At 36.7% G+C, this 20,939-nt stretch overlaps 1 protein-coding gene across 1 annotated transcript in view; it reads right to left on the reverse strand.

Moving 5' to 3' along the window:
- Positions 1–4,384, reverse strand: part of LOC110454652 (patched domain-containing protein 3-like) — a 13,292-nt gene extending 8,908 nt beyond the window's left edge. The window contains exon 1 of the mRNA XM_021504287.1: positions 3,517–4,384. Within this exon, the coding sequence (XP_021359962.1) occupies positions 3,517–4,384 (868 nt within the window). The remainder of the gene's footprint in view (positions 1–3,516) is intronic.
- Positions 4,385–20,939: the final 16,555 nt, after the last annotated feature.

The raw sequence follows: 20,939 nt of genomic DNA on the forward strand, positions 1-20,939 counted from the left end.
TATTTCTTGTTATAGTTTTCTCGATGTTCGGGTTTATTTTATTCCTTGTTATAATTTTCTCGATGTTCGGGTTTATTTTATTCCTTGTTATAATTTTTCTCGATGTTCGGATTTATACTAATCCTTGTTATAGTTTTCTCGATGTTCGGATTTATACTAATCTATGTTATAATTTTCTCGATGTTCGGATTTACACTATTTCCTGTTTTAATTTTCTCGATGTTCGGGTTTATTTTATTCCTTGTTATAGATTTCTCGATGTTCGGATTTATACTATTCCTTGTTACAGTTTTCTCGATGTCCGGATATATACTATGCCTTGTTATAGTTTTCTCGACGTTCGGATTCATACTACGCCCTGTTATAGTTTTCGCGATGTTCGGGTTTTATTCTATTCACTGTTATAATTTTCTCGATGCTCATGTTTATATTAAGCCCTATTCCAACACACCTTTGCATTAGAATATAACATACTTTAGATATGAACTCTGTTAATGTTACTCATTTACATATGCAAATGCAAATGCCGTGCAGATGTGAAGTCATTAATATTCATACTTCCTTTTCATTATTCATATTGTACGTGTATCATATTTAATGTCTGTATTTAAATGACAGGAACGTACAACACAAAGGAAACGTGTCTAGAGCCGAATACATGGAAACCAGAAACGTGAGCTCTTGTGAGCTATTACTGCGACAATCATATATATATAACAACAATAACACATGACGTCATCACTTGTTGAAAGATATGATTCTATATGCGTTATTCAATAATAAATGTAGCTTATCTTAGGTTTCAAAGTGATTTGGATAATAAACTTTCGCAAAAGTTAAGTTGCTGATAGCTATATATTGCTTATTCACTTTACCTGTTGAGGAGGTTACTACTACAACCGCTATTTACCAGAACTATAGTTTAGTTAAGAGTTTTACAAACAATTTTCATGATCAAACACAGCAAATACAATGGTTACGGTATACGCGAATGATTTTATTTTACAAATGAAGTTTAAATGCATTTCTCATAAGTACTTTATTTATGATAAAGGTGCTTCACACACAATGAGTACTATAATAATAACAGATATCCTTTATGTACAATTATCGTTATTATAGCAAAGATCCAATACTAACATGTACCATAGTTATAAAGACACTCACACACAGGTATAATGATAACGGTGGCGAAGATGTAACGATCCTTTAGTGTCATATTTACGGTAGAAATCCTTTACACACAAAATAATTAATCGGAATAAGATTCATCAGTTTGGTTTGAATAATAAGGCGAAAGTTTTGAAAAACAAATAGGAATTGAAAACTTAATTTGCGAATTATCGAAAACCTTTGTTTCCTTTGTCAAGCAGAAAGTGTAAATGACCGGTGTCTCGACCATAAACCACTGAAAACAACTCACTAAGCAACAGTGGGCCGAATCGGTAAAGTCAGCTGCCAAAAATCACAAAGACAGTTCGCCCAATTGCACTCCTATATTATGCAATATCCTGAAGAAGAGAACAAGTCTTCCTGTTGACAACATCATTGGGTTGTTGGAGTTTATACTAAACTAAACGTATTTCTCTTTCAGTGGCAAAATTTACAAGCAAAAGTTTGGGGCATCAATGGGGAGCTCAGTATCACTCATTGCTGCCAATTTATTTATGGAGCATCTGAAGCAGGAGGCCATCACAACTCTTCCGATTGAGTGTCGTCCTAAACTATGGAAAATGTATGTTGATATCTTGGAAGTATTCGAGAAAGGTGAGGTAAACAACCTATCAACTCACTTAAACCAGGCGGATTATACAGGCTCCATAAAAATTACATCAGAAGAAAAGGCATACGGGAAAAATCCCTTTCCTTGATACCCTATCGTAAGAGGAGCTGACGGTTCCATCAAATTGCTGGTATACAAAAAAAATTCACACAGACCAGTACTTCAACTTCAATCCACACCATTCGTTGCATCTAAAGTTGGGGGTAGTCCTTACTTTCCTGGGTAGATGCATGAACATTGTAACTGAACAGGAAGTCATGGACATCATAACTGAACAGGAAGTCATGAACATCATAACTGAACAGGAAGTCATGGAAATTGAAAAGCGACATGTATAACAGGCCAGACAACATGTGAATACCCCGAAATGTCGAAAAAAAATGTAGAAAAACAAATGGAAAATAAAAGCGATGCTAATGGCCCAAAGATGCAAAATGTACAAACAAATGGAAAATAAAAGCAATGCTAATGGCCCCAAGAAACAAAACGTACAAACAAATGGAAAATAAAAGCAATGCTAAAGGCCCCAAGAAACAAAACGTAAAAACAAATGGAAAATAAAAGCAAATGCTAAAGGCCCCAAGAAACCAAACGTACAAACAAATGGAAAATAAAAGCAATGCTAATGGCCTCAAGAAACAAAACGTACAAACAAATGGAAAATAAAAGCAATGATAAAGGCCCCAAGAAACAAAACGTACAAACAAATGGAAAATAAAAGCAATGCTAAAGGCCCCAAGAAACAAATGGTACAAACACCGAGAGAAATAGTCGGAAAAAAAATGTAGAAAAACAAATGGAAAATAAAAGCAATGCTAATGGCCCCAAGAAACAAAAACGTACAAATACAGAGAGAAAAAAACAACGGCAAGGTCACTTTCCAATACATAAAGGGGTGTCTGAGGCACTTTCAGGATTGTTTCGCAATGCGACCACCCAATACCATCAAGTAACTATTAGTTAATCCGAAAGACAAATTGCCGAAAGAGGACAAACAGGGGTGGTGTACCAAATTCCATGATGAGGAAAGCATCTAGTAGCCTCCGGGCTGTAAGCAATCCTCGTTAAAGAAATAAAGAATTACAACAAATTCCATGCAACACCTGACACCTGCAACCTTACATACATCGGGGAAACTGGCCATACATTTGGGACACGCCAAAAAGAACATCAGCAGGACGTTGAAGCCATGAAACAGTAAGTACAATGAAGACATTGGAGAAACAAAACAATAATCAGCCATTACAGACCATGCTTACACACACATCCACACCATAGACTGGAGCAACTCAAAAGTGATTAAACAACCGGAAAGTCAGGGAAAAATTCTATTTGGGTAAAGCGGAAAGGGGATTCGATGAACAGAGACGAAAGGGGCTACCAGATGAGTCATCTCTATGACCCCTTTTTAACATCCACTAAGGGACGGAATGTGTAAACCCATCAACCCCCCCCCCCCCCCTCCCCCTGACTGCCTTTAGTATTAGAGTACAATTGGGCGAAATGTCTCTATGATTTTTGATAAATAACTTTGCTGATTCGGCCCACTGTGACTAGGTGAGTTGGTTTAGCGGTTTAGAGTTGAGACACCGGCCATTTAAATGTTTTGCTTGACAGGGGAAAAAGACTTTGTTGGAAATTCACATGCAAACAAAACTTAGCGTTTAAGATAATTAACGTATCGATTATATAAAAAAAAAACCCAGTTAAACCTGCAGTGACGTCAAACTTACCGACAAGTAAAAACGGCATCACCCCTACAATGTTGACAAACTCGACACCACAAGCACTGACGAGTCCAAATGAGGCTGCAATACTGATCAGAGTTGTAAGAACCCCTGCTCTTCCTAGATTCTGTCGCTGTGATACGCAATCCCCACCGGAAGTAGCGAACCCAGCATAAAACAGCATGATAGTGAACGTTATAGAAAAAAGACTGGTATCGCGTCCGTCGGTGTTGCCATTCAGTTCCACATTTAAGGATTCTGAATTCTCATACGCAACTTCTGTGAGGTTGGTGACAACATCCTTCATTCTTTCTACAAAAACTTGCTCCCACTTTCGAGAGAAGTATCTATTTCGAGGGGTGTCCGTGCGAAGGTAATACCTCAGTTTCACCATGGATGCGAAATTCAAAGTTCCATTTTTAACAGTTGTATTGCCAAAGATCGGTGAAATGGCTTCTCTGTTAAACTCGGGAAATGATATATTGTTGGCATGCATTTGATACCGAAATAACTTTGTAAAAATGATTTTACCGAAGAGACCGCAGCCGTCACTATTTAGCGCACAGATATCTGGGTAAGCCTTCTCCTCCCCACTGGCAGCGTCTGTAACAGTGATGTTACTGATGAACTTATCAATCATTTCTATCTCCTCAATGAACGTCTCGTTGAGGATGGTGGAGCCGTCCTTAGTCCGTATCATCACTTGTCCATACATACCGAGGTCGACTAGGCTAAACATGTTGAAGTTCACCCCAGTTTTATCTGGGAATATTCGCGCCACTTTATCTCTGTCCGTATATGCCTGACTTCCTATCGGCGTGTACAAGGCTTCTACGTGCGTTTCGAATTTCATCCTCATGAACCCTATCGCCATCAGGGCGTTTAGCATTAAACACCCCGTGATGAGGTACCAGGGGTGTAACGTCGCTAAAGACCCATATTTCTCGAACACGGCACCGACCCTCTTCTCATATTTCTGGTAAAAATTACTTAACTTCATCTTCACTCGCTACAAAAAAGGGAACAGAAAACGAAAAATTATCAACAATCGGGATGAGAAAATTTGGGAAAAATAATACATCTCATTGTAGAATTCCAATTTATCTATTATACCATGATATAAAACTATCTATAATCAATTATATAACAGAAAAACAAAAGAAGTTTCTAGTTCAGCTTATATTCTGCAACCGAAGCAATCTAATCATTTTCAGTAGGTTCTTATTTTTAGCACGCAAACAATTGTAACATATTCACTTCTTTCACAAAAAAATGATATCACCGCCGCAACTGTTGGTATAATATCATGACGTTGTAGGCAGGGGTCATTTGCGCCCATCTTACCTGGACGTATGAACATTTACCAACTCTCTAAAAAAAACTTATTCGTCCAAGACCAAATGAATGTTAAATTTCCAACGGATGGCAGTGCGATTTACTTACTTACAAGACGTTTCCTAGGTGACAACATAACATCGCAAATGAAAAGCATTTATTGACACAGGTTCTAAACACTGGACATGGGTGAAGCACTTTTTAAAAAGTACTTCACCCAAGTCCAATATTTCGAACCTTTTAAATGAATGGTTGTAGAACTCCGTTGAGGGAGTCTGATACCTGTATATTGAGAATTAGTGTCGTTGTAACGAGACAGACAGTAGATTTATAGATTGTCACACTGTATTTTCAGGGTTTGTCGTGGGAACAATTTTCTCATCGCGAGCACGTGGATAAAATTGAGAGGCCACCGCAGGTGGACTCGAAGGTAATTGTTCTACTTCGATTTATTAGTTGTAATTTTGAATGTTTTCCTATCGATCAGACTTTAATTGTAGTTCGAAACAGCGAGAAATTCGACTCAAATCGCGGTTAATTTACCATATGAACGCAAACTCGGTCGGTAATACGCATTGGGAGCATAACACAGACTTTCTCTAATCATAATTGGAAAGAGGTGCCGTGACGTGTCGCAAAATTGGACTCTTCTTTCGAAAGTATGATACAAACCTGTATATAACCACGACCTAGATAAAGTAGCATGAGGTGTTAATTAAGAGCATAGCTTGAGTTTGAGGGCCTTATTAAAATTATCTACACAAAATTCCATAAATTACTAATAAGCACGAGCTGAACACATGAACACACTTTTATGTGCATTTGTACCTTTTATATATTGGCGACAATATGAGTTATATTGTTTCCTAAAATAAATAAAATAAATATACAACATTTGATATAGCGCCCTATTTAGCTAACAAAAGCCACTCTAACGCGCTTTACAGTACATAGATATACAATTTTATACAGTCAATACAATTAGCATATATAATAATCAATACAATATTGAGGAATTCGCAGGATCTTCCTTATCAGGCGGGAACTACTAGTCCTATGCCACCTGACTAATATCTCCCTATGTGTGTGTGCATGTGTGTGTGCATGTGTGTGTGCTGGAGATGCATTGTGTTCTGCTTGTAGTGGGACCGTGCTTCCAACGGTATCATTTATAGTGCCACCTCACTTGAATGCTACAGCACAGATACCGCAAAACCCACCCCAGACCATTTTATACTCCACCTGGGTTGTTGGAGTTGTGTGGGCAGAAGAAAAACACTTTCTCTGAATATTCCATGCTTACGGCGACTTCGGGGATCGAACCCCGGCCGCCTGCTTGGAAGGCCGGAGTTTTAACCACTCGACCAATCCGCCCATACAATCATTATATATTTTTTTCGTATCGAGGCAGACGGGCAAGACTAATAAGAATCATATTTCTGTTGGTAAACTTCCTTGCTACATACTTAGCATAACCTACCGAAGCGAATGTTACACTGAAATAACCTACCAACATTTCACAGACATAACCTACCAATGTTACACTGACATAACCTACCAATGTTACACTGACATAACCTATCAACATTATATTGACAGAAATCATTAGCGTTACACTGACATGACTTGCAAATGTTACACTGACATAACCTACTAACATTTCACAGACATAACCTACCAATGTTACACTGACATTACCTATCAACATTACACTGACATAATCTACCAATGTTACACTGACATAAATCATTAACGTTACACTGACATAACCCACCAATGTTGCACTGTAATAAATTACCAATGTAACACTGACATAACCTACCAATGTTACACTGACATACCTACCAATGTTGCACTGACATAAATTACCAATGTAACACTGACATAAATAACCAATGTTACACTGACATAACCTACCAATGTTACACTGAAATAACCTACCAATGTTACACTGACATAACCTACCAATGTTACACAGACATAACCTACCAATGTTACACTGACATGACCTACAACATTACACAGACATAACCTACCAACATAACACAGACATAACCTACCGATGTTACACTGACATAACCTACCAATGTTCCACTGGCATAACCTATCAATGTTACACTGACATAACCTACCAATGGTACACTGACATAGCCTACCAATGTTGTACTGACATAAATTACCAATGTAACCCTGACATAAATAGCCAATGTTACACTGACATACATACCAATGTTGCACTGACATAACCTACCAATGTTACACTGAGATAACCTACCAATGTTACACTGACATAACCTACAACATTACACAGACATAACCTACCAACATTACACTGACATAACTCACCAATGTTACACTGACATAAATAACGAATGTTACACGGACTTAACCCACCAATGTTACACTGACATAACCTACCAACGTTACACAGACATAACCTACCAATGTTACACTGAAATACCCTACCAATGTTACACTGACATAACCTACGAATGTTACCCTGACATAACCTACCAATGTTACACTGAAATAACCTACCAATGTTACACTGACATAGCCTACCAATGTTACACAGACATAACCTACCAATGGTACACAGACATAACCTACCAATGTTACACTGACATGACCTACAACATTACACAGACATAACCTACCAACATAACACAGACATAACCTACCGATGTTACACTGACATAACCTACCAATGTTGTACTGATATAAATTACCAATGTAACACTGACATAAACAACGAATGTTACTCTGACATAACTTGCAAATGTTACAGTGACATAACCTACCAATGTTACACTGACAAAACAAACCAATGTTACATTGACATAACCTACTAATGTTACACTGACACAACCTACCAACATTACACAGACATAACCTACCAACATAACACAGACATAACCTACCGATGTTACACTGACATAACCTACCAATGTTGTCCTGATATAAATTACCAATGTAACACTGACATAAATAACCAATGTTCCACTGACATAACCTACCAATGTTACACTGTCATAACCTACCAATGTTACACTGACATAATCTACCAATGCTACACTGACATAACCTACCAATGTTACACAGAAATAACCTACCAATGTTACACTGACATAACCTACGAATGTTACACTGACTTAACCTACCAATGTTACACTGACATAACCCACCAATGGTACACTGACATAACCTACCAATGTTGTACTGATATAAATCACCAATGTAACACTGACATAAACAACGAATGTTACTCTGACATAACTTGCAAATGTTACACTGACATAAATTACCAATGTTACACTGACATTACCTACCAATGTTACACTGACACAACATACCAACATTACACAGACATAACCTACCAACATAACACAGACATAACCTACCGATGTTACACTGACATAACCTACCAATGTTGTACTGATATAAATCACCAATGTAACACTGACATAAACAACGAATGTTACTCTGACATAACTTGCAAATGTTACACTGACATGACCTACCAATGTTACACTGGCATAACCTATCAATGTTACACTGACATAACCTACCAATGGTACACTGACATAGCCTACCAATGTTGTACTGACATAAATTACCAATGTAACCCTGACATAAATAGCCAATGTTACACTGACATACATACCAATGTTGCACTGACATAACCTACCAATGTTACACTGTCATAACCTACCAATGTTACACTGACATAATCTACCAATGCTACACTGACATAACCTACCAATGTTACACTGAAATACCCTACCAATGTTACACTGACATAACCTACGAATGTTACACTGACTTAACCTACCAATGTTACACTGACATAACCTACCAATGTTACACTGGCATAACCTATCAATGTTACACTGACATAACCTACGAATGTTACACTGACATAACCTACCAATGTTACACTGACATAACCTACCAATGGTACACTGACATAACCTACCAATGTTGTACTGACATAAATTACCAATGTAACACTGACATAAATAGCCAATGTTACACTGACATACATACCAATGTTGCACTGACATAACCTACCAATGTTACACTAACATAAATAACCAATGTTACACTGACATAACCTACCAATGTTGTACTGATATAAATTACCAATGTAACACTGACATAAATAACGAATGTAACTCTGACATAACTTGCAAATGTTACACTGACATAACCTACCAATGTTACACAGACATAACCTACCAATGTTACACAGACAAAACCTCCCAATGTTACACTGACATAACCTACCAATGTTACACTGACCTAACCTACTAATGTTGCACTGACATAAACTACCAATGTTACACTGACATAACCTACCAATGTTACACTGACAAAACAAACCAATGTTACATTGACATAACCTACTAATGTTACACTGACACAACCTACCAACATTACACAGACATAACCTACCAACATTACACTGACATAACTTACCAATGTTACACTGACATAAATAACGAATGTTACACGGACTTAACCCACCAATGTTACACTGACATAACCTACCAATGTTACAGTGACATAAATTACAAATGTTGCACTGAAATAACCTACCAATGTTGCACTGACATAACCTACCAATGTTACACTGACATAAATAGCAAATGTTGCACTGACATAACCTAACAATTTTGCACTGACATAAATTACCAATGTAACACTGACATAAATAACGAATGTTACACTGACATAACCTACCAATGTTACACTGACATAACCTACAACATTACACAGACATAACCTACCAACATAACACAGACATAACCTACCAATGTTACACTGACATAACCTACAAATGTTACACTGACATAAATTACCAATGTAACACTGACATAAATAACGAATGTAACTCTGACATAACTTGCAAATGTTACACTGACATAACCTACCAATGTTACACTAACATAACCTACCAATGTTACACTGACATAACCTACAACATTACACAGACATAACCTACCAACATAACACAGACATAACCTACCAAAATTACACTGACATAACTTACCAATGTTACACTGACATAAATAACGAATGTTACACTGACATAACCTACCAATGTTACACTCACATAACCTACCAATGTTACACTGACATAAATTACAAATGCTGCACTGACATAACCTAACAATTTTGCACTGACATAAACCAATGTTGCACTGACATAACCTACCAATGTTACATTGACATAAATTAACAACGTTACACTGACATTACCAACCAATGTTACACTGACACAACCTACCAACATAACACAGACATAACCTACCAATGTTACACTGACATAAATTACAAATGCTGCACTGACATAACCTAACAATTTTGCACTGACATAAACCAATGTTGCACTGACATAACCTACCAATGTTACACTGACATAACTTACCAATGTTACACTTTACACAGACATAACCTACCAATGTTACACAGACAAAACCTCCCAATGTTACACTGACATAACCTCCCAATGTTACACTGACATAACCTATCAATGTTACACTGACATAACCTACCAATGTTACACTAACATAACCTACCAATGTTACACTGACATAACCTATCAATGTTACACTGACATAACCTACCAATGTTACACTTACATAACCTACCAACATTACACAGACATAACCTACCAACATAACACAGACATAACCTACCAAAATTACACTGACATAACTTACCAATGTTACACTGACATAAATAACGAATGTTACACTGACATAACCTACCAATGTTACACTGACATAAATTACAAATGTTGCACTGACATAACCTAACAATTTTGCACTGACATAAATTAACAATGTAACACTGACATAAATAACGAATGTTACACTGACATAACCTACCAATGTTACACTGATATAACCTATCAACATTACATTGACATAAACTATTAGCGTTATACTGACACAACCTACCAATGTTACACTGATATAACCTACCAATATCACACTGACATAAATTACAAATGTTGCACTGAAATTAATAACCAATGTTACACTAACATAAATAACCAATGTTATACTAACATAGATAACCAATGTTACACTGACATAAACTACCAATGTAACACTAACATGAATTACCAACGTTACACTGACATAATCTACTAATGTTACACTGACATAACCTACCAATGTTACACTTACATAACCTACCAACATTACACAGACATAACCTACCAACATAACACAGACATAACCTACCAATGTTACACTGACATAAATTAACAACGTTACACTGACATAACCTACCAATGTTACACTGACATACCCTACCAATGTTACACTGACATAAATTACCAATGTAACACTAACATAACCTACCAATGTTGCACTGACATAACCTACCAATGTTACACTGACATAAATTAACAACGTTACACTGACATTACCAACCAATGTTACACTGACACAACCTACCAACATAACACAGACATAACCTACCAAAATTACACTGACATAACTTACCAATGTTACACTGACATAACCTACCAATGTTACACTGACATAAATTAACAACGTTACACTGACATTACCAACCAATGTTACACTGACACGACCTACCAACATAACACAGACATAACCTACCAAAATTACCCTGACATAACTTACCAATGTTACACTGACATAAATAACGAATGTTGCACTGACAAAACCTCCCAATGTTACACTGACATACCCTCCCAATGTTACACTGACATAACCTACCAATGTTGCACTGATATAACCTACCAATGTTACACTGACATAAATTAACAACGTTACACTGACATAACCTACCAATGTTACACTCACATAACCTACCAATGTTACACTGACATAAATTACAAATGTTGCACTGACATAACCTACCAATGTTGTACTGACATAACCTACCAATGTTACACTGACATAAATAACAAATGTTACACTGACATAACCTACCAATGTTACACTCAGATAACCTACCAATGTTACACTGACATAAATTAGAAATGTTGCACTGACATAACCTACCAATGTTGTACTGACATAACCTACCAATGTTACACTGACATACCCTACCAAGGTTACACTGACATAACCTACCAATGTTACACTCAGATAACCTACCAATGTTACACTGACATAAATTACCAATGTAACACTGACATAACCTACCAATGTTGCACTGATATAACCTACCAATGTTACACTGACATAAATTACAAATGTTGCACTGACATAACCTCCCAATGTTGCACTGACATAACCTACCAATGTTACACTGACAAAACCTATATAACTACATAACTCATATAACTCATTTGCGAAGTCGTCATGCTTATCGTACAGCTTAATATTAAGTCGTTCGTGTTGACCATGATGTTAGTAGGAATGTGGCTAATGTAGAAGAGGGTTCAGGAGGGTACATGCTATTATAAAACAGTACAACAGAGATAAATCTGAAAGTGAAACTGAAGATTGTTAATCAGTTATGAATATCTCTTGAATGATTTCAGCCTCATGTGAATTAAAACCAAGTGGCCACAAGAGGGGCATCATTCTGTCACATAGGAATGTCTACAGACTGCTGGAAAATGTCAACAAGTAACTAAATCAGTCTCACAATATTCTCCTCGGTATATTTTATGTTGGTCTCTGTTGTTTTTTTTTACTAAAAATAGAGAACGAAGGCGTCTTTCCGTATTGTATGAATTATGCTAGTGTATAAAGTGGAAAAGTCAAACGTTCTAATAGAAGTAATTTTGTTGAGGAGAGGGTGCTTTAGATTGATGAAAAGATGTTTTCAGTTCATCACAACAATATTTCATTCATTTCATTCCCCTATCATGAAGTGCCACAATACAACTGTAATAAGTAAATGGTGCTAATAATGGAAGTAAGATTGAATAACGGCTTGGTTGAACGACTAGCCTATCGAGCGATAAAACATGTGTTCGTAAGGGTCCTTAACAAGGTAAGGAGTCCAATGTGAAAGAGACAGACCAATATCCTTATCATTAATAGGTATCCAGAGAAATTATGATCAGCCAGAATTGTCTTTTTTCGAAACATGTCAATGTCACGCCTACTTAATCCGCCAGTGTTAAACTGACATAACTACCACTCCCATAATCTAGCAAAACAATCACAACATAAGGCGGGGTAACCATGCTCATTACATATTTGGATAGTATGTATAATGGTTTCAGCATCAGGTGCTCGAAATTCTGACCAGAACCTTATAATGGTTTCAGCATCAGGTACACGAAGTTCTAACCAGAACCTTATAATGGTAATGAACGATGCCATTATCACCGTTCATTATTTTGATATCAACAGCCAAAGCGACCCCTCTTACTCCACTAAGTACTCGACAAAGACGATACCCAAACTGGCAGTCCGTATAGACCTGTACGAAGAGTTAGACATGACAGCGACGAAGGATATCTCAAGCGAAGAAGGCAAAGTTATACTACCCTTGGTGAAGAACAGAGACATAGTCCGCATCTATATTTGATAATTGTTAGCTACAATTATCCCTTAAACAGCGCCGATAATTAGAACCCATTCTTCTTGCACTCATTCTATGATTAAACATTGAGAATTTTTATAACTTTATTATGTTTTCGTTTATAATTGAATATTCACTCAATCTTGAATTTGATAGATATCATAAAATATTCACTTTTTACAGTTTAAAAAAAGGTTTCGTGTTATTTCCCGCTTCATCAAAAAGCCCACAATTGGCAATTTTCGATGTAAAAAAAATGTTGCCCACTGGCAACGTGCAAGAAAATACTGTAAAATGACGACGAAGTAACTGAAATATTGATTGACATACTGTACATCTAAATCAGTTCTACACTTGCTGTACATTTGAGTCAGTTGATCACGTACCGCGGTGATACCACTGGCTGCGATGACATGTGATGATGGCGATGATGATGTTACCTTACTTAAACAACAAGTACACCCTTAAAATTGAAATTGTTAATAAATACAAAGAAAAAAGCCGTGCAGAATGAACCATATATCTAAGTAGGGAGCGGTTTTACTTACCTTCAATTAGATTGCATTTCCAAAAATTCTGCTCACATGAGTATGTGTTTAATACTAGGTCCACGTGAAAAATAGGACGTATAGGTTTACGTAGTCAGCATATGTAGTATCGCTCTACACATCCTAGAACGGGATACGTCAGAACGGTACAGACTGCATCACAGCACCGTATTAACATTAGCGCAGGTGTGTAGGCTGGATTGTGTTAATATATATATATAGACGTGTGGCGAGTTGACATTCCTGTCGAAATGTAGGGATGTCTTTAGCAATGTGATTTTACACCAATTACCTTGTCGGACTACGTGATTCAGACTCTTTTGATGAGAGTAAATACAGATTGCACTCCTTATGTCAGCATGATGTCATTACAATTGGCCTTAGCATAGTTGATGATAATGAGATCCACAAGGTGTTCTTGATTAATTATATATAACCGTACTGGAAGATGGCAGTAATCAAAAAAGGCCTGATTTATTTGTGACTTTTAGTTTCGCTAAAGACACGTGGAACTTTCAAATGAAGTATGTCATATATAAGATATGCTGACAATTCGGCACTAGTTTTGAAACAAAAGTTAACTCTGTTATACGACGATGTACACATCACAGTGTGTGTACTTTTTGACTGTTCTTGTGACTCTTTTATCAATAACTTTTTCTTTCTTTTGATATTTATCACTATTAGTCATAACAAACAGTAACAAGTTTTACGAGGTGTACCAACTGGATTTATAACCGACATTGTTCAAAATGTTTCAATGTTTTGATTTTTATCTAGAATCGGCGTGAAGTAGACCTCTCCCTCGTTATCCGTTTTTACGATGTCTTTGCTTGCTGTGGTCATTAAATTCAGAAGTGTAAAGGGTCGACAATGGAAATGTCACGTCAGACAATACCACTCTTTAGTGGTATAAATACCGTAACAGGTTATGGTAGTGACGAAAGTGCTTAACTCATTTACCCCAGAAGACACATTTGAACTCTTCCAATTCAAAGGTTGGAATAGTTCATTACGAAATTTCAGGGGTGAATGTGTTAACACAGTTTTGATAGTTAGAAATAACAGTGGTATGTCGACGCGAAGGGTTGTACTTTCAGAAGATGGTAGCCAAAATGGAATTTACTCCAGATTATGGTATTGTTTAGCGTCGGATGTCTCTGATGATTGAAATGATGCAGAAGACACAACAGAGGTTTTAAATGGTAAAAATACTAAAAGACCAAAGCCGTTGTCGGTGTTAGAAACAGTGATTCCTATATCATTCACATTTTTATAAATGCTAGAAAGGCTTCAAATGGAGAGCGTTTTCCACAAGGCATTTAACGCAACTGTAGCCCATGCGTGGTTTGAGAGGACAAGCAAAATATCGATGTTTTCCGACAACGCGAGCTCCAATATTCTTACATCTCTGGACGAACTCTACCTTATGAGCTGTTGGCGCTAAACTTTGCCAGGAACACGTCGCAGAACCATGACGAACTCCATCCTTCTGAGCTGTTGGCGCTACACTTGCCAGGAACACGTCGCAGAACCATGACGAACTCTACCTTATGAGCTGTTGGCGCTACACTTTGCCAGGAACACGTCGCGGAACCATTTGTTTCCCATCTCATTTGACATCCAGCCACTTCCCTGTCAACACCACATTGTACCACCAGGAGAACAATCGAATTCGAACTATGTAAAAACGCGGACGACTTTCTTTTTACAATAACCATAGGGGACATCTTAAAATGTACACATTCACCATTGACACACATCATGTTTCCTCTGTTCTCAGATACTAAACTTGTGTTTTTCTTCGTTCGTTCTTCCCTCCAACTACACCTTTACTGGTGTGTGTTGAAATTGCTTCCCTGTTTCTCTGAATTTAAGATCAAGTAGCCCTTCTTTTTAAGTTCATGTCTTTTAAATTGCTTGAGATCGTTGAAATATATTTATCACCATCCTTGCCTCAAATTTCTTGTTTCACGGATATTTTCATTATTGGTTAAGAGTGCATTCTCTTCGACACACTAAATAAACTCTTCCCGTGTATACTACCATTATCAACGGTAGAGACAACTTTGAAACCGATGTCGGCACGACATGCCAATCCCTCTGTTAAAATGCCGTTAGTAATACCGGGTCCTTCCTTTTTACCTGTGCAACTTCTACTGTCCTTGTCACCAAGTGTGGACCTCAGGAATCTACAAGCAACTAGCCAATCTCTTTAATGTCTAGCCATCCAAATGACCTTCACCAATTTTTTTCATATAAGATTCAGCCATATGGCATTTAAGCTGCTGCCAACATAAGACCACATCAGCGTCAACAGAAGAGATATCAAAATTAGACAAAAGACATCGTCATAACACGTATTATAATATTTTTGTTTTAATCTTCTTTTAAATGTCAGATAAAACAGGAAGAGACATCATATTTGAGTGTTCGGGAGTGTATTGCTCGTATGTGCGTTTATATTTTGCTCATTTTTACTTTAAGAATCCTCTATAAAGAGAACTCTTCCTTAGCTTGAATATTCACTAGTTTGAATCTAGTTTACAGCTCTCTTAAAGCTATTAACAAATATTTCAATAACATGTTTTTGCACAGGATAAACATTTGGGTAGTTTGAGCCTAACTTGTAAAAAGTCAGTTATATATGATTTAAATATTCGAGGTCTGTTCTTATTACCACAAATCAATAAAGATATCCATCCTCCAAGGGCCAACATCTATCTATGATTCGTCCAGATCTATGTAGCTACTTTGACCTTGACCTTTGATCTAGTATCCGAGACTTTGTCAGGATCTACCTCTTGTCATCCAAGTTTGTTTAGATCTGATGTGTCGTTCTAGGGATAGCATCCGGAAACCAATATTCTAGATGTTTGTGAGCAAAGAAGAATCAACGTAAGGGCGAACCAAGGAATTTGATATTTAATTTAGAAGTTTGCTCTTTTATAAAGACACAAATACTAAGCCATCACATATCACAAATATACCAAAGAGAAAATGTCGCATGTAATATGCTGCAACTTGCCATCCATCTTTTCATTCCAATCCATTTTTAGTTTATGTATCGTAGGATTGTGCAACAAAATAATGGATAAAAATGTAGCAAATAGTAGTGGATAAATCTTCAACCATAACTATGCTATCAACTATCAAAGCGGAGTGACAAAAATGTGAGAAAAGTGGGGTGTCTCTACACAACGAAATAGTGAAATAAATCACCGCATCGCGTCATCAGTAATTAGAGGCCAAAGATGGAAACTTTGGGAGAATGAGACAATAAGCAGATGAGTAATACATATACATGGATATAAAATGAAATAATTGGGAAAATTATGAGTTATTCTTAAAGTTTATATAAATAAATGTGACATAGTGCGGTCGACCTGCAAAGACAATTTCGTCCACCAAGAACTCGTCCCAAAGAGTGAGAGTATATACAAAATGATATGTTAACAGGATTGATAGGGAAAGGGTGGATACTAATGACATTAGTTGCATCTAACCTTTTTCTTCATGTCTCTTCTCTTGACGCTGTTGTATTCCGGGTTTTTTTTTCTCACTTAAAAACGCGGAATTGACACATGGCTAAATCTAAGATGATCATTTTGTCTTTATCGTAAATGCATTTATCTTAAATACAGACAACACCATAATATTATATGTTTTACCTGTATAACACCAACGAAATACAGGCAAGGGACAATGGTATAGAAAAGGTCATGACGGCGGTGGAGGCGGCTGGACATTGAAGAAAACAATCAGGACTTCTGGATTTTTGAGGTTTACACTTTGTGTTGACGAAGACAGACAAAGTGTTGGAACAAAGCCAGGACATATCACTATATTGCTTCTCAAAGTTGAGGAGAGGTTTATAAAATACAATGGAAGGATTGTTACGTGGGTTAAGAGGAGACATCCCAGACTTGCAATACGGACACCCATGAAACTAGGTATACAAGACAATGAACCCGACCGTTAATAAATCTATTTAAAAGGCCTCAAGAGAGTTGAAAGACAAACTTTTAAAATGAAGTACAATTGATCTGAAAGCAGTAGAAACCGGGAAACAATTTCAGTACACCTCGTCAAGGTTTGATCTGAGAGAGGCCTAGGAATGTTATAAGCCTAATACCCGAGGACAGAACAAACATAAATATAGTGGTTGGTGTGAATGGTGTTTGTATCAAGATAGTGGTTGGTGTGAATGGTGTTTGTATCAAGATTCTCCATACGGTAATAGTAAAATTCAAGACGTCTGTGTTTTTACATGGTTAGAACTCGATTATTCCTATGGCAAAATATTATCCGAGAAGCGGCTGGATGTTGAGTGAGTTGAAGAAAGATGGATTTTGCGACGTGTTTCCGGCAAGGTGTGAACCGGAGCACCCACAACTCATTATAAGGGATAATCGTCTCCAAAGGTGTTAGGAATGTCTGGGATCGGCTGTCGGAAAACAGCAACATTTTACTTTCCTCCTCAAACAATGCACGCGCTTCAGTCGCTAGAGCAATCAGTCTTTAGATCCTTCAATGGAGTGGAATTCCTTTTATAATCTTACCTTCAACTGCGCGGATTATATGTCAAAATGCGTAAGACTATTATCTTGAGTAAAAATTTAAAGGCTCGATGACTTTTAAAAAATAATTTGACCAAGTCTAAAGTTATGTCGAAGGATGACATTACATAATCACTATAAGTAAGAAGTAATTAAGGAAGATTATATAGTTAGGTGCAATAAGGTAAATACTTTTTAATGCACCTTATGGTTATTTGCCCGTTTAGGATTTAACAATGTACAGAAGGTCAAAAGATTGAAAGCCCATTTCTAGTATTCCGAAATACTGTAGAAAGGAGCAAAAGGAGAAGGTACCTTAAACACAAGTTATATCGTGGTGGTAAAATTACAACCTTTTTTTACAAACTATATTTTATGTTAATCGTGCCTGAATAATTGCCAGTACAAGGATGCCGCCAAACTAAATTACAAATGTTTAAGATATGTCGAAATGACGACGTTAAATAATATAGGTTAATTGTCAGACACGCCGACTTGTTTGTAATGGGAGACATGAGTGATGAACTTCCTCACTTATGTAAGGCTAACATGTCCCACATTACGTTACCTCGGGAATGACATCGATCAGCACATCATGTTAGTGTAATGTAGGGCAGGATACTTGTTAATTTATAATCTTAATGTGTAGTATGTCGTATTATAACATTGTGTGAAAAAAACAAATCCGTTTACTTTTTTTTTATAGATATATCCTTTTTGCAAAATGTCATATATGATTTTAGCTCCAAATACTCTCTTAACTTCAAAATGAGTTTTTTTAAACATTAAAAAGACATATACCGTACCTTTGTCATGCCAACTTTTATCAAGGAGCAAGGCCAATCCTTGATTTGATAAGATGATATAAAATATCAAATAGTTTATAAGATATCTAACATATTAATAACATATATAACTATTTGAGGCATCTTATATAATGTTCTATATATGATTTCTTCCCTACGTAATTTTACATACTTTTATATTTGACAAGATATATAATTTCTAATAGCGTATATACTGTATCAGATATTATATAAAAAATATATATCATACCTTTTAACGGGAAATCTAATAAACAAAATACAACAAGAGAATACCGAAGTGTCAACAAAACCATGATTTTAACTCAAAATCGATAAATATAGGCCAAAACATGAACAAAGGAAAGATTCACACGGAGAATAAAACCATCAAAGCCACCCACCCAGTAAGTCTAGGTCGTAATATCACGTCCTTCATCTAAAACTCTGGTAGTGACAATAACATCATAGGGCACACTAATGAGCGTGATAAAAAAAACCCATCCACCTTCATATCACACAAAGTAATAAAATAGTTCTCTATGAGATCATTATGGCGACCATCAAGATTGTCCATATTATTAATCAACCTGGATCTTTGAAGACAATATGTTGTGAGTTTGTCCGTTAGCAGGCGACATCTATCACGGAAGTCATTATATTTGGCCCAAGCTTTTGAATACCGAATTAATTGCGACATATAAACAATGAAGCTAGCGGAAGCAGGTATGTTACGATCAAATAAGGGAAAGTTCATGATCAGAAAGTCGAAATACATGAAAGATATCGGTTGTCGCTAGACAAACTTACAATACAGGTGCCTAAAGGTGCAGATTGATGAAGTTTTATGGTCGCCATCATGATTTCATAGGGAAACATGTTATTTACATGTGTGATATGAAGGTCGATTTTTCATTATGCTTATTAGTGTGCTTATCAGTTCCAGAACATATGGTCTTTTTCATTTTGTACGTTTTCAAAGGTCTCTATGTAAATATTTTCTTCATTCATATTTTGCATTACTTTTATCGATTTCGAGATCGAATTATGATTTTATTAACACATATTCTCTTGCTGTTGTCCTGTTAAGTCGATTGGAAAATTTTTCCGCCGACTGTTGACAACTTTGGGAACAATATGCCAATCTTCTGGCCGATTTGATTTTGTTTTCATATGTAGCTGAATCTATTGATGAGCTTACCAGGACTGGTAGCAAAAACCTTTCCAATGGTATTCAGAGCAAGCTCTTTAATATCGAATAAACTGCGACATATAAACACCATGGTTAGGGGCAGCAGTGGTGTTCCTATTAAGAAAAGGAAATTTCACGATCGGAAAGTGGAAATCGTCACTCCTATTGTGCAGCGTTGTAGTAGGTCGTCCCTGTCGGGTCATGCTGTATGTGACAATGAAGGAAAGTGGATAAAATAGAAGAGTATGTAGCGTCCTTGTTTACAAGCTAAGGAGGGTATATACGACCGAGGTGGTCATTCAATGTCTTGCTATTTGAAGAGAGCATATCGTCGATATATCTAAATGTGAAAATGAGGGAAAGCGTTGTGTTACCAGTCCCGAAAGCTCATAAATAAATTCGGCTTTAAGTGAAAACCAAAAAGCAAGTGGCCAGATGGGCGTACATCGCTCACCTTGAATTAATG

Source organism: Mizuhopecten yessoensis, unplaced genomic scaffold (assembly GCF_002113885.1).
Source record: "Mizuhopecten yessoensis strain PY_sf001 unplaced genomic scaffold, ASM211388v2 scaffold7987, whole genome shotgun sequence".
Lineage (NCBI taxonomy): Eukaryota > Metazoa > Mollusca > Bivalvia > Pectinida > Pectinidae > Mizuhopecten > Mizuhopecten yessoensis.